At 50.6% G+C, this 13,884-nt stretch overlaps 1 protein-coding gene across 2 annotated transcripts in view; it reads right to left on the bottom strand.

Moving 5' to 3' along the window:
• The window catches only part of TUNAR (transmembrane neural differentiation associated intracellular calcium regulator), a 46,836-nt gene extending 34,244 nt beyond the window's left edge, over nucleotides 1-12,592 (bottom strand). The window contains exons 1-2 of one of the 2 annotated variants that reach the window (XM_055361897.2): nucleotides 12,238-12,592; nucleotides 7,813-7,932 (exon numbers count right to left, since the gene is read on the bottom strand). Coding sequence is in view for 1 of the 2 variants with exons in the window: in XM_055361896.2 (XP_055217871.1) it covers nucleotides 12,238-12,249 (12 nt within the window). In the remaining variant the exon portion in view is untranslated. The remainder of the gene's footprint in view (nucleotides 1-7,812; nucleotides 7,933-12,237) is intronic. The other variant, XM_055361896.2, reaches the window with a different exon arrangement.
• Between the last annotated feature and the right edge of the window lie 1,292 nt (nucleotides 12,593-13,884).

The following is a 13,884-nucleotide window of genomic DNA, read 5'->3' as shown; positions in this document are numbered from 1 at the left end:
TCTCCTTCACATGCAGCAGGCACAGTGCCCAGGGCCCACAGAAATGTTCCAATTTAAAATCAGAAGGAAAACAATGAACTTCTGGGTAGAAGAAAATCTTTTAATATGTAACATTAATATGTTCATCTTTATATCAGCTCAGTCCTAAGAAATAATTTTTAATTTTTCTTTTTATGGTGGAAGAGGCCCATGAAAACAGAATTGCCCAGGACCCAAGAAAGTGAGAATGTGGCTCCAGGTGAAGGGAAGGGAGGCCAGGGACAGCAGGGGAGGGGAGGGGAGGTGGTCTGCCCCAAGGGTTGGTATCAAGGCCTCTTTGAAGCTGAGAAGCAGCAGCTGGACTCGCACACAGCTCTGCTTCCTTCTTCAGAAAGGACATCTGAAGGGGAAACAGCTCACACGCTTACAGAGGTCCCGTTTCATGGGGCCCGTAGTGCTTCACACTTTACACTGCAGAGGGGTGACGGCCATGCTCGGGATCTGACACCCCACTCTGCTGCCTTGCAACGGTCTACCTTGTGTAAGTCACCTAAGCACTCCGTGGTGGCTTCAAACGTACTGGCATCCTTCGGCACTCCTCCCATCAAAGGATGGAGTCTAACTGCCCCCTCCCCCATCCCCTCGAATATGGGCTGGCCTTAGGGACTTGCTTCTAAGGACATGCCGGAAGTGATACTATGTGACTTCTGAGGCTCGATCACCAAAGAGGATAGAGACAGACACCCCCACCCACTACAACCTCTTGCTCTCTCTTGGGTCAATGGAGCCCTAGGCTACAGGTAGGCAGTACGGCTACCCAGCCACACGGAGCGTCCACAGAGCGATGCAGAGTCTCAGCTGTGCCAGCCTCCCCACTCCCACCCTCAGGCCGTGCGCCCCTTCTCACTCGGGCCAGACATGCGAGTGAGGAAGCCTCCCAGATGATTCCAGCTCCAGCCACAGTCTGACTGCAACCTCACATGAGGCCCGCAGCAAGGCCACCTAGCTGAGCAAAATAAATGATTACTCATGTTCAAAACCATTATCTGAGGTGTTTTTGTATGCACCAATACATACTCGAAGGCTTAGTATTTTCATCTGTAAAATGGGAATAATAAAATTAACTCTTTTACCAAGCTATTGTACACATTCAGTGAAAGAGTCCACGGAAAGGACTTATTGCACAGGGTCCCTACCCCAGTAAGCACCCAGCAAATATTAATCAAAGCTGGGATTACCATTAATTGTTGTTATTATGCCCATTTCTCAGAAGAGAAAACAGGACTCATAAAGGCTGAAGCAAATTGTCCAAGAATCACACAGGGAATTAGAGGATAAGCTCAGATTTCAATCCAGGTCTGTCCAGTGCCTCACAATCTGACTCGAAGAACAGCTTCAAATAAAAGGTGCATGTCCCCCAAAGTGACTGTGACAGCCATCAAAATCCTGTTGAAGAACTGCCATTCCAATGGTGAGATTGTAGGCACAGAGTGCCGCCAGCCAAGTGCAGCAGAATCTGGGAGGTAGTAGGTCCTTGCCCAGGAAAACAAAAGGAACTGAGGTCAGATGCTCAAAATGTCTTAATAATAATTACCCTGAATAACCACACAGAACTCATACATTTTCTACACTGTTTTGTCATCCATCATCTGGTCGGGTCCCCAACCCATGAGGATAGTTTTTATAGCTTTGCTCTCCTCTTTCATTAAAATGTGAGTCAATAAGGTGGTGAAACCTATGAAATGTGCCAGCAGGTAGATTAGTACTGTCTGAAACTGCAATAATTTATGGACCTCCTAAGATTATTTATCCAATACATATATTTACTAAGTTTGGGGGTAATAACCTGGGAAAGTTTGCAAACAATTCCTTTATGTTGCACGGGGCTGTGACGGATGCATTTTATGAGCAGGAACTGTACTTATAGATCTGCCTAATAAAGCGCTGAAGGTTTTACTGTTTTGCAGTCAGACAGCAGAGCTGTCATCAGCTTCTTATGCATTTAGGAGAACCTACTTGATAGGGTGAGAAACAGTCAGGAGCACCAGGCTGCCCCAAAAGCTCAGCCAGACTGACCGCTGCACAAGTCCCTTTGCACACTGCATCCCCCATCCAGTCACTAACAGGCCAGGAGTGACTTCCAGGTGCCAAGCAAGGTTCACCCCAGGTACTGAGGATCCAGGGAAGAGACAGTTGAAAGAAGGAGATGGAGCCAGCGATGATGATCTCATGAGATGGTTTGGCATAAACTTATGTATGTACGTAAGTGTGCACTAGGGGCTCTGAGAACCAGGATGAAAGGCTTTCCCAGGACCTGATGGTGCATTTCAGGAGCCCTAGAGCTCCAAAGAGAGAACTCAGCCCCATCGATTTCCATGCCCAGATCCTGACAACCATTCTAATCTGCTCTGATAACTTGCTACTAAATTCCTTTCTCTGCTTGCATTCAACTTCCACACAAGCTTCAGAAACCAAGAAGCAAACAAAAGGCCAGACATCTAGGGGTCATGCCCAGCCCCCTGGCTCAGGGCCTGGGTTCCAAGAGGGAAGACAGATGAACAAGGAGAAAGCCACATCCTCCATGCCTGGTGGGCAGCAAGGCAGTGTGAGGACAAACTGTCCATTTCCAGGTGGACTGCTGCCAGCAATGGGCACTGGGCATTGGCCGGCCTCAGGGATCATGACCGACTCCAGAGTGATTTCATGTGCTACTCAGCCACAATTCCACTTCTCTTCTCTTGGCCTCAATTTGTTGACCTGTAAATGGGACCCATGGAGGGTGGAATTGCATTCCCTTCCCAGGCCCATGTCCTGGGGCGGGGAACCCTCCAGAGGATGGCAATCTTCACTAGGAGGCTGACTGCCCGGGATGCCGTGCCCTTGGCACCATCTGGCAGTCAGCCAGTCGTGAAGAGGGCTCTCTGCCAGGCCCAGACTCCACAGAAAACAGCTAAGAATTTGCCCACTGGCTTGTGGAACATGCTTTTCTGTCTCTCTCTCTTCCTTAGCAATAGGAAGGTGAAGTTCAAGGGTAGTTTAACCACCCGTGACCCCGAGACACTCTTCCCTTCTTCATGTTCCCTTTGTCCAGCCAGCTCTGCAAAAGTCACTGGCCCTGCTGAGCACATTGATTTCAAAGCAAATGGTCACTGAGTGGCACACGCCTTGATTCCAGACCGTGTCCCCCTCTCCTACCCACTGAGCCCACTGCTGGGGGAAGCTCAGAGAAGCTGGCGGGCAAATGTGTGCCCTGGATTCTCTCAGCTGTGGCTGTAGGTCTGGGAGCATTGTTTTTAGGCCAGGAGCAGCCTGAATGCATTTGCAGAGGCACAGGGAGACCCATGGCTCGGTGAATCAGGCTGGGACACTGCCCGCTCCATTTCCTGTTGGCTAGAGTCCACGATGGCTGGGCAGCAAGTGCTGAAGCCAGCGGCTACCTTGCTTTCCTTCCGAGCCCCAGCAGGGCTGGTGGATTTGGAGTCTGGGCAGCAGGGCCCAGAGGATCAGACAACAGATACAGACAAGCAGAGACACTGCAATCAGAGAAACGGTGCCTGAGGTTACACCCGGGACAACCATGCTCATTCCCACACAGTATTTCTTCCTGAACGTTTTACACATCTTCACTATCCTATAATATAGAGGGTACGGGGGGTCATAAACAGGGCTACGAGCTATCTTTTTAATGCAAATCCTGAGTCAAACTCCTCCCACAGTTCCCTGTCACCTGTAAGACATGGAACCCTCCTTAATCTAGCATTCAAGACCCACTCCCATCTAAGCAGGAGCGACCCAGCCTTGTCCCTGCCTTGCAGCCTCAGCCTGACTCTACAGACCTATAACACAGTCCCCTCTCCCCAATAAACAGGCCTCTGTGTTTCGGCTCACACTTGCCCTCCTACCTAGAAGGCCTTTCCCGCTCAACTCTGCTCAAGAAATTCCTTCTCATCTCTCAGGGCTCAAGTCAAACGCCTCCACCCTCCCCCTCCCCCGGCCAAACCCATCTTTCCTATCTCCGCCTTCTCAGAGCACGTCAGTCACTCTAATTAGCTACAGGTAGTTACGTAACATGTTTTCCCCAACTGTCTCTGAATCCATAAAAGGCAGGGAACATCTCTACTTTCATCCTCCACCCCACTTTGCTAATGGCCTCTCAGTGAAGGCTTGGTCAATGTGTCCAGAGAAAGCATCCCAAAGAAGACTGATGCTGAGCGTGAAAATGCTTCCCTCCTTACGATTCAAGGTAAGGCATCTGCAATGTCAGACCCAAAAGCATCTGAAGTTTTCCTGGCCTTTTTCACTCATTTGCACTGCTGGGCAGGCTGGCTTTCAGAAAACCAAGCCCTGGCCCCATGCGCTGAGCACGCATCCCATCGGAGAGACCCCACAGATCTTCCAGTTATGTACTCAGCTCGCCTTGGAGGTGAATCTCACAACATGGTCCATCTTTCCCTCCTACTTGCCAAGGGATTGATACTTTCGAGTGCAGTTTGCTTAACCTAGGCCCCAAGAGGGCTGCTGTTGATACACAGGCCAGAGCAACTATTTCTCAGTAGGAGGGAAAAAAAAAGGCCAGAGAAATACTTTCCAGACCACACTGTTTCATCTGTAAGCAAGAGCAGCAGTCGGAGATACAACCACGCAGACACAGATTGGGGGGACCGCAGTGTTTGGACGTAGCAGGTGTCTTGTGAATACTTGTGGAAAGAAGAGAAGGAGGGATGACAGGGCCCTGGGATCAAAAGTGGCTGAGTTAATAGTCCAGCCCAAGAGGGCTGCAGTCTATATCAAGAAACTTCCTCGAAAAAAAGTTCTAGAGCCACTTTGACAATGCAGTCCCATGATGAGTCACCCTGTAACACGATGCCTAGACTTAAAGAGCTGCTTCTAAATTTACTTTTACTATGGTGGTGGGCAGGCCCAGAAACAGATTTGCCCAAGTGGGCTTAAGAGTGTCAGTCTACAGGGCTTTTCAGCATAGTGGCAAGACAGAAAACAGAGCTTCACAGGGTTGTGCCCCACCTACCGGGGCTGGCACCCTGCCTTGCCAGTCCCCAGGTCCTGTGGCTCCTTGGAGTGAATGCCTGGCAGCTGGGTGGGTTCTAGGGCTGTGACATGAAGAGGGAAGCAAGGGGGCAGGTGGTGGGAGAGGAGGTGAGATGGAGGGCCAGATCGTGCAGGGCCCTGAGGGTCACCTTAAGGTCCCTGACTATTGGGCACAGGGGGCACTGAAGCTCTCCCAGCAGAGGAGAAATGAGATCCTTTAAAAGGCTCACTCTGGCTACCACACGGGAAACAAACTGTAGTGCACAGAGGAGGAGGAGCGGGAAGCGTGGTGAAGAGAGAGTCAATTGGCTTGGACAGCACGGCGGTGGGTGAAGGTGGGAAGAGTGGCTAGCATGGGGGTGAGTGCCACATTCTGAGTCCTTTAGAGCAGGGAGGGGCATTACTGATTCGACACCCATGAGAACCAGTGCTTCTTGAACACCACTGTGCTCAAGGTGAGAGTGACCTGGAAGCATGTTAAAAATATAGATTCTGGGCACCCCCATCCCCAGGAGTTCTAATTTGGCAAGTCTGCAGCAAGGTCCACCCATATGCATTTTAATAAGCTCACCTGGTGTTTCCATGGAAGTGGTCCCTGGATCACACTTGGAAAAAACCTGCAGTGACCCAATCTTTGCACTTGAAACCAGTGAAGGGTCAGAGTGGCGGCGGGGGGGGGCGGTGGTGGCTTGGCCCTAGGCACCCACGTGAGAGGAGAGAGAAGGCCCCCTGCCTCCCAGCCTGGGCTCTCCCCACCAGCCCCAGCGTGCCTCCAAGTCTGCAACAGCTAAATCCTCCAGATTCTGAACAGACCCCTTACAAAGGGCAGAGGGTGACGCCCCAGGCCTACTGAAACCGTAGCAGCCTATGACACACTACAGCTGTCTGTGTCCACCACTGCAGCCTCAATGCCTAGCAGTGCCTGGACCAGAGCTAGTGCTCCATAACTGTTTGTTAAACTGTTGTCCCTGACATCTGTCTGAGGAAAGGATGATGGTGTGTGTTGGGGGGTGGATCCTAGTAACCAGACAGGACCAGAGAGAGGCATGCTCTGTGGAGGAGACGGCTCCATGCCTGCACAGATGGACAGAGCCACTCTCAACCGCCACAGGGATGTCCTCGAGCAGACTGGAGGACAACCAGCCCTGCTGTAGAAGATGCATCTACAGAGAATTTTCAGACCGAAGCAATGTTATCTTGTCAGTAAAACTGAGAGAGGAACAGTCTCAACATTCCCTTTTAGAAGTCGGGTGTATTTTTCCACTCCTCCTTTTCAGGTGAAGAACACAGGATGTGGTTTTCACGTCTACCTTTAGACTTGAACACTGCAAAACTGGACGTACTGTTTTAGAAGTATTCAATAAAGCCCTCTGAACAAGCTAAAGGATAATAGACATACTGTTTTAGAAGTATTCAATAAAGCCCTCTGAACAAATTAAAGGATACTGTATCCATTCATAAATCATTTTAAACTTGCACGTGATGCTCTCAGGGGCATTCACTTTATTTAAAAATATAAGACTTATAAATATTGATCATTTAAAAAATGACTGTCATTATCATCCATTTTCTGAATTAAAAGAATCAAGAAGTGGATCAGGATCCCCAGACCATATTAGCAGATAGAGGCGGAGAAATGTGGCAGGTTGGGAAAAATGCCCTGGGCATTCTCTGTTTGCTCTTTTGCTCAGTGATGCTAAATGAGGTACATACAGCAGCTCATCATAGATTATTAAGAAACAGAAGCACCTGGAAATACACTGACCCTCACCAAGACCACCACCTGACCTTGGGAGTCAGGTTTCAAAAACGCGGGTCTGCCAAGGTATTTAGCCTAGCCTCTCTTAGCCACCACGAAGGACTTAGGAAGGCGAAGGTTTTTAACTACATGAAGTGCCATCTGCACTTGTCATAAGCCACATATAAAAACAACAAGAAACACAGCTAAATTTCTTAGTGAATTTATTCTGTGCTTCTCATTGCTGGAAACGGGTGTGAAATCATTTCTACTACCATGCCCTGAGTAAGTGTTAGCAGTAATCCCGTATCAGAGGCCATGAACATCTCTGTCTTCTTATCTTATCCTCTCTGGTGACTCTGCAAAGCTACTCTTGCATTTTCTACTTTTTAGTAACTACACATATTAGAAATCTAGCCCAGAGCTGAAGCCCTGGGGCACCTGTCCTCTCAAAGTTTGGGGGCAGAAGATGCAGATTCCATGGGCCGCACCGAGGACACGCAATGTTATTCCTCATTTACCAAATCAAAAACTTGTGCTAACTGCTGAGATGTGGTATTTTAAAGATTGTAGATGAAGCGTAGTCAAGCTTTCTAACTCATTCTGTCTGCTTTTTCTCATTCATCACCTATCAACAAACTTGAAGCTTTTGGCATATAAGCAGCTCAGTGATCCAAGGGAGACAGAAGGAGGGGTCTGTTGGTGAAGACGTCACTCACATGACACAGGCAAGGCCAGCGTCAGAGACAGAAGCATTTTCCACTGCTGGTGAAGAAACCCAGCCTGAGTATCGTTAGCAGAATGTAAAGCCGCGCGATGGGGCGACAGAGTATTTCAGGGATTTTCCTTTGCTCTTTGTAAATTGAGTGTTACCGACAGGACTCTGGAATCTCCAGTCCTGGGAATGGTGGATGCTTGGCCAGCTCTGCACACTTATAGCAAAGAACAGCAGCAGCTATACTCACATGGGTGACCTTCCGAAGGCCGTCCCCAACATCAGCTACGACGGCATCTCTACTCGGTAACGTGAAAAGTTCCTTCAGACCTACCTTTCCTCCCGAGTCCCAGAAACTCCTAAGAGCCGTAGGTGAACCGTGAAGGTCTTACATGTGTTCCTCTGAATACCTTCTCTAGTCTGTTGTTTGGGGGAGGATTAACTCATGGGCATCCTGGAGGAGGAGAAACAGTTCTTTTGAAAGCTGTTACGTAACTTTTATTGTGTCCCTTTTTCAGGAGGAGCAGCCTAGCGACAACTCCTCAGACTGACATGGCATACGTCAGTTTGTGTTCGCCTCCCACAGAACCCCAGGGGGATGAATGCGGGACCCAGGAGAATTCTTTTAGCTTTTCCCAAAGAATCACCAGCACTAACCCTTTTAGGGTTACACTTGGCTTATTTAGGAATCTTTTTGGAAATCGACACGTTTGACTTCGTGTAGTTAAAAGAAATCTAATGCATTAACAAAAATCCTGGTGAATTTAGAGGTTTTATTGACAGCAAAATCACCTCCGTATGCTACTTACGTCAAATCATCTGCATGCTTTTTTTAGTGCCATGGTTATCTAGAAATTGGGGAGGAAGGACACAATTTGGTTGCCAGACAGACACACTGCAGCAGCAGTGGAAATGAGGTCCAGCATGGGTTGATTTAAACTCCAGCAGAGTCCATTTAAAACATTGCATGGTTCTGCCATTCGATAATTATTAGAGACTAAGAAAGACACTTCAGCTCTCTGAGCCTGGGTTCCTCACCTAGAACACAGGGTTCACAATGTCTACTTTGCAGAGTTGCAAGGACAAAGTGTTTAAGGGCTGGTGGTTCCTTACTCATGCCCTCTCTATCTGAAAATGACTGCAGCTTCACCAGGGAGCCTGACCTCAGACAACACACTTCCTTAGATGTTACAAGGGAAGCCTGCACACAAAACCTGGCAAAAAATACCACTGCCAAACTGACAAGCTTCTTCCTCACCATTTCCCAGCTTCAGCTGAGTTCAAGGCTCTAACTAAAGTACTCTCCATTTTCAAATTACATACTTCCCCCTCCTTACCTTCCAGGAACAGCCTGAGATTGAGGAGGAATCTCCAAGTCCCCTGAACCCTAAAGCTACACAGATAGAATGTCATAGTCTTCTTACCCCATTGACCCAAATTACATAATGGTTCTTGCATCTTCTGCCACACGGATCCTAGAGAGGGTCCTGGCTCATTCTAGCGCTCTCGGATTTGTGCTGAGCCTCTACCGTGCAAGGGGACTCTGATAGGGAAGCCGGCATAATCACCTTTAAGATCAAAGCTCCATCCTCCTTCACACACTCAGGGTACGGAGTCTCCACTTAGGGTAATAAACAGCATATTTTCTATAATCACCAATTTCTTATTGTTTATAGGAATGTCTAATTGGAACGTTATGTAACCTTAAAGTACAGAGCATTCTGGAGGTATTAATAACCAGCTATACCCAAATTTTGAGGATTCTTCAAACTTAGAGTTTGGAGGGCGATATCTGGTACCAATACACACACATACACATGCAAACGTACACACCCATTGCATATAGGTAAACCCAGACCCAGAAAATGGAAATAATTTGTCCAAGGCCACAAAGCCAATTAACAACTGAGTCGGGAATAAACCCCAGGTTTCCTGGCCTATGGAAGCTGTTCTTTTCCTCCACACTCTGATCAGTCCAGGTGTGCATCCTCACTGATGCAGAAACGCCACAGCACTCAGGCTGTGTCCTCACGATGCTAAGTGTGGCAGCTGCAATCATGAGGGCATGGTCTCAAGCCCTGACTTAGAAGAGTAAGCAAACAAGGGAAATGTCTCATCACTGTTATTTACTTATGATACATAACCCTCTTGTTCTCCCAAAAGAAATCCGAGGCACTTAAAACATATTTTAACATGAGGCCATTATATGTATGGTGTGGAAGAGTTCAGCTTAGAGGTCTTACAGAAAAAAAACAAAACCAAAAAAAACTGGATTTAAGACAGAAAAACTGAAAAGGAAGAATTTATTCTTGATGGCTTATTTTCACACGGGGAGAAAAAAAGCAAAAAATATGAGAAAACTAATGAATTAAAAAATAAATATCAGTAACAAGAGTAATGTTTTGTGATGTAATCCAGCTTTGGCTATGAGTAGTATGATCTATGACACAAAAATCGTTATTTCATAATTACCTCAGCATTTTCAAAAGCAACTTACTGAAGACTGTTTCTCTGCATTCATTTTTATTCAAAACCTTACCAGTTAATCATGAGAAGCTAAAACACACAATGCTGGGAGATTAATATCCCTACATAAGATGCATTATTTTTCCTTTGCAGACCCCTATGAGCCTGTCAAAAATGAAAGCTTTGCTCTGGTTTTGTGAATTTCAAACAGTCACAAAACCCGCTGAGAGCCGAGTTTCTGGGAAAAAGGTGGGACATGCCCGTTTCATTTGGGATTCGGCAACACTTTAAGAGGTTCATTAATCCACATCTTAAAAAGACCAGTGACAACCCCATTAACGACCCATAGGTCAAAGTGATAGATTTAGCTCTAATCTACAGCCAAAAACTAACTCAGGGTCTGAACATCCTTCAGCCCACCTTCCCTGTCCCAGCCCCTCTGCAGCCAAGCTAAGGCCGGCTCCACGCATCGCTAATATACTCAGCAAACAATGCAGTTGGAAGAGTCTAAAAAAAAATCACTTTATTTATTTGCAGTAATTGTTTGTGCTGGGAATGTTTTACCTATGCAAATATGATTGATTATTTTTGGAGGGGCAGGAAAAGCTCACCAGCTTGCTGCTTTCTAGCCTGCTGGGCATCTTGTTAATGCATTGTATGTCATCAATTCTTAGGAGCGAATGTCATCTCTCCTACTGAAAGGCCTAACCTATCCCACAACCCCAGTCTGGTAGCTTGGAATATTTTATAGCCACTATGTGTTAGCCCAGTAAATAATCTATTAAGCACAGCTTGAGCTTCACCTCTTTTGGGCTGAACCTGAATCTCACAGCTCCCTGGAAACCAAGTCCTCTTCTTGGAAATCAACAACCCATTCAGTGTAGAATGTTCGTCCAAATGACTGGACTAAGACACCCTAGCTTAAGCCTGTAACTTACTAGTTTTGTCACTCATAGAATCATTTAGCTGAAGGGGGTCTGAAGGGCTGGTCAGTCCACTCTTGCTCTTTACTAACAGAGACACAGAGGCCCCTACTGCTAAGGGACTTTCTCTGCACCAACACAAATGTACGTGTAGACAACTGAGCTCAACACTGTGACTTCACTAATGGAACAAGCCCCTCAGACCAGGATCAATTGATTCCATGTGGCTTGCCCCTTCAGGAACTAAATGCACTTAAGCAAACAGCTAAGAGCGGCAAGCCAGAGAACTGGGGGCATGCATCAGGCATCGTATCTGCATTAAAACTCCTTTTCTTTGGGGCTCAGAAGTGTTTGGGGCTCAGAAGTTCTGCTGACACTGAGGGCTGGCAAATATGAGCCAACACTGGGCCAGCCCCTGCACAGTGGCCATCTGGGATCAGCCCCCGCTCCGGTTAAGTAATCATCTCCAAGATTTACAAAACCAGGGGCAGGTAACCTTGATGAGCCCTGCCCCCAGGGAAAGGTTTAGGATGCAGTTCTGAGGCCTAGCATGTGCTGGACACACAGGAGGAACCACTGTCCTTTCCATCCTTCAGGAGGTCTGGGAAAACAGAACCCCCCCAGGAAAGAGAACACCTAGAAAAACATATTATCCTCTCACCTGAACTAAAAAGTAGCTTTACACTTGGAGTACACATTAGGGGTTGGCAGCAGCGTGATGGCAGGATGGACAAAAACTGCTTGCTACAGGCAATTTATTTCATCAGAACAGATACTCATTGGAGCAAGTATTTTCACACACATGCAATGACTCTTGAGACGGAAGCAGTTAGTAGAAGAAATGAGACAGGTGTGTTGTTACAAAGGGAACAGTCTAGCAGGGAAGTAGGGTACCCTGGTTTCCAATCCCGGTCTCCCACTTCCTAACCTTGTGACCTTGATTAAGTCATTCAACCTCTCTAAGCCTCAGTTTCCTCATCTGGGCCAAGGAGAAACGGGGACCTATTTCCCAGAGCGGCTTTGAGGCACACCGCCCGGCACGGCCTGGACATCCACTAAATAAGAGTTGTTGCCCCCAAATGCTAAGTCTGAACCCAGCTGCATACACATGCCGTTATCGAGACCAGACAGGTCTCCCGCCTGCATGTCAAACTCACATCTTTCTCCAGAAGGCAGAAGAAAGCACCAGGTCTGCCCGGGCAGTTCAGCCTCCAGGCGGGGCTTCGGGGCAGGGGAAATTGAACGATTCAATTGGAAGCCCCGAATGTTTCCAGGCTGTAAGTGGGGAAGGAGGGTAGGACAGCGGCCCTGAGGCGGCCTCCGGGCCCTGCGAAGGGAGCTTTGTTCGCGAGGCGGAGGGCCTGGCTTACCGAGAAGCGCATCCGGAGGCGGTTGAGGGGCGCGCGGGGCACGCAGCAGAGCCACAGCCCGGCCCGGACCCGGAGCGCCGGAGCCGCAGGAAGGCGAGGAGGAGGAAAAAAAGGAGGCTGCCGCCGGCTCCTGCCTCATTCTCCCGGGCAGCGTTGACCCGCTGGCCGCCGCCGGATAGGGCTGGCTGCCGGGCGCGGGACCCCGTGCGCGCTGCTCATGTCCCCGTCTGCCGCTGGCGAGGTGTGCGCGCAGCCTGCTGGTCTCTGGGCGGCACCCGGGGGCTCCTCATGCCCCGCGCCGGGGCTCGGCGGGAGGACCTCGGAGAGGCAGCGCGGAGGGAAAGAGAGAGAGACAGCATGAGAACGCGCAGAGCTGCACCCCGCGGGGGCCGGGGGCGGGCGGGCGCCAGCAGCACCGCGCTGCCCCACCCACGGCGCCTCTGCTCCCCGCGCTGCGCGCCCAGCGGGGCGCCGAGCCCCAGAAACTTTAGCACATGGCCGGTCCGGCGGCCGCGGTGGCCGTAGCTGCCCTGCTCTTCGAGGGCCCCCCACTGCTTCCTGCCCCAGCCCCAGAGCGCAGCTTACCAGCGGCGACCGCGACCGCAGCGGCGGGGCGCCCACCCGGCCGCAAGCAGAGCAGTGGGCACCTGCGGGAAAGGAGGAAGGGGCTGGCGGCGTCGGGGTCCCTGCAGGAGAGGGGCACCTCGACGGCAGCAATCGGCGCAGGTTAAGGCATTCTGCGCCCGGGCTGCGCGCGAGCCAGGTGGTGGCAGGCCGGGATTGGGGAGGGTCTCTGCGCCCCCCGCCCCGCGGCGCCGCTGCTGACGACGCGCGCGGGCTTCCCCGGCCCCGCGTCTGCGGAGCCAGTCCCGTTACCTAGCGACTCGCTCCGGGGAGCCCACGCTGACGCGCGCTGCGAGCCGGGCTGCGGCAGCCGAGGGGCGGGGAGGGAGGGGAGGGGGAGCTCCAGTGCGGGGAGGGCCGGCGGCTGCGGGCCGAGCTCCTCCCTCCGCCTCCCTCTCCGCGTTGGGGAGGGGGCCCGGGAAAGATGTGGCCTCCGCCTGGCCCTGGAGGATGGGAGGCCTTCGCGGGGCGGGGGGACGGAGGGAGGCACTGAGTGCCCCTGTCCCCGCAGTGGGGATGCAGCAGCAGGTGGCGGCTATGTGGCCTGTGGAGGCTCGGCACCCGGAGGCGCGCGGTGAGCCCGCCCCGGCGGGAGCGTGGCGAATGTGGCTGTGGGCGCGCGGGTGTGTGGGACACGCTCCCACCCACGTGGCGTACATGGGGACCTGGGGACGCGGGTGAAAGAGGCGCCTCCTCCTTCTTCTGGTCTCTCTCCCTCCTTCCTGGACATTTTGCTCCTGCGCTGTCTCTTTCTTCATCATGGAAGCCCAGGTTGCTCCGTTCCCCAGTCCCAGCTCCTTATATCTTCCAGGGAACAGGCGGATGGCCTGGCAGCTGAAGGTAGTTACGTCGTGGTCAAACCACTATACCCCCAATCCCTGCCGCCCTTTGGCGCCTCCCCAACCCATCCCCATGTCCGGTTGCCCGCCTTGTAGGCCCTATAACCTGCCTCGGGGCGCCTTCCACTTTCTTGGACGACTTGGGACCTCTGACACAGACTGGGGTTCAAATCCAGGCCCCTCC

This window comes from Gorilla gorilla, chromosome 15, assembly GCF_029281585.2.
Source record: "Gorilla gorilla gorilla isolate KB3781 chromosome 15, NHGRI_mGorGor1-v2.1_pri, whole genome shotgun sequence".
Lineage (NCBI taxonomy): Eukaryota > Metazoa > Chordata > Mammalia > Primates > Hominidae > Gorilla > Gorilla gorilla.
Note: the sequence above shows the minus strand (reverse complement) of the source record. Positions and strands in the feature narration are given on the sequence as shown.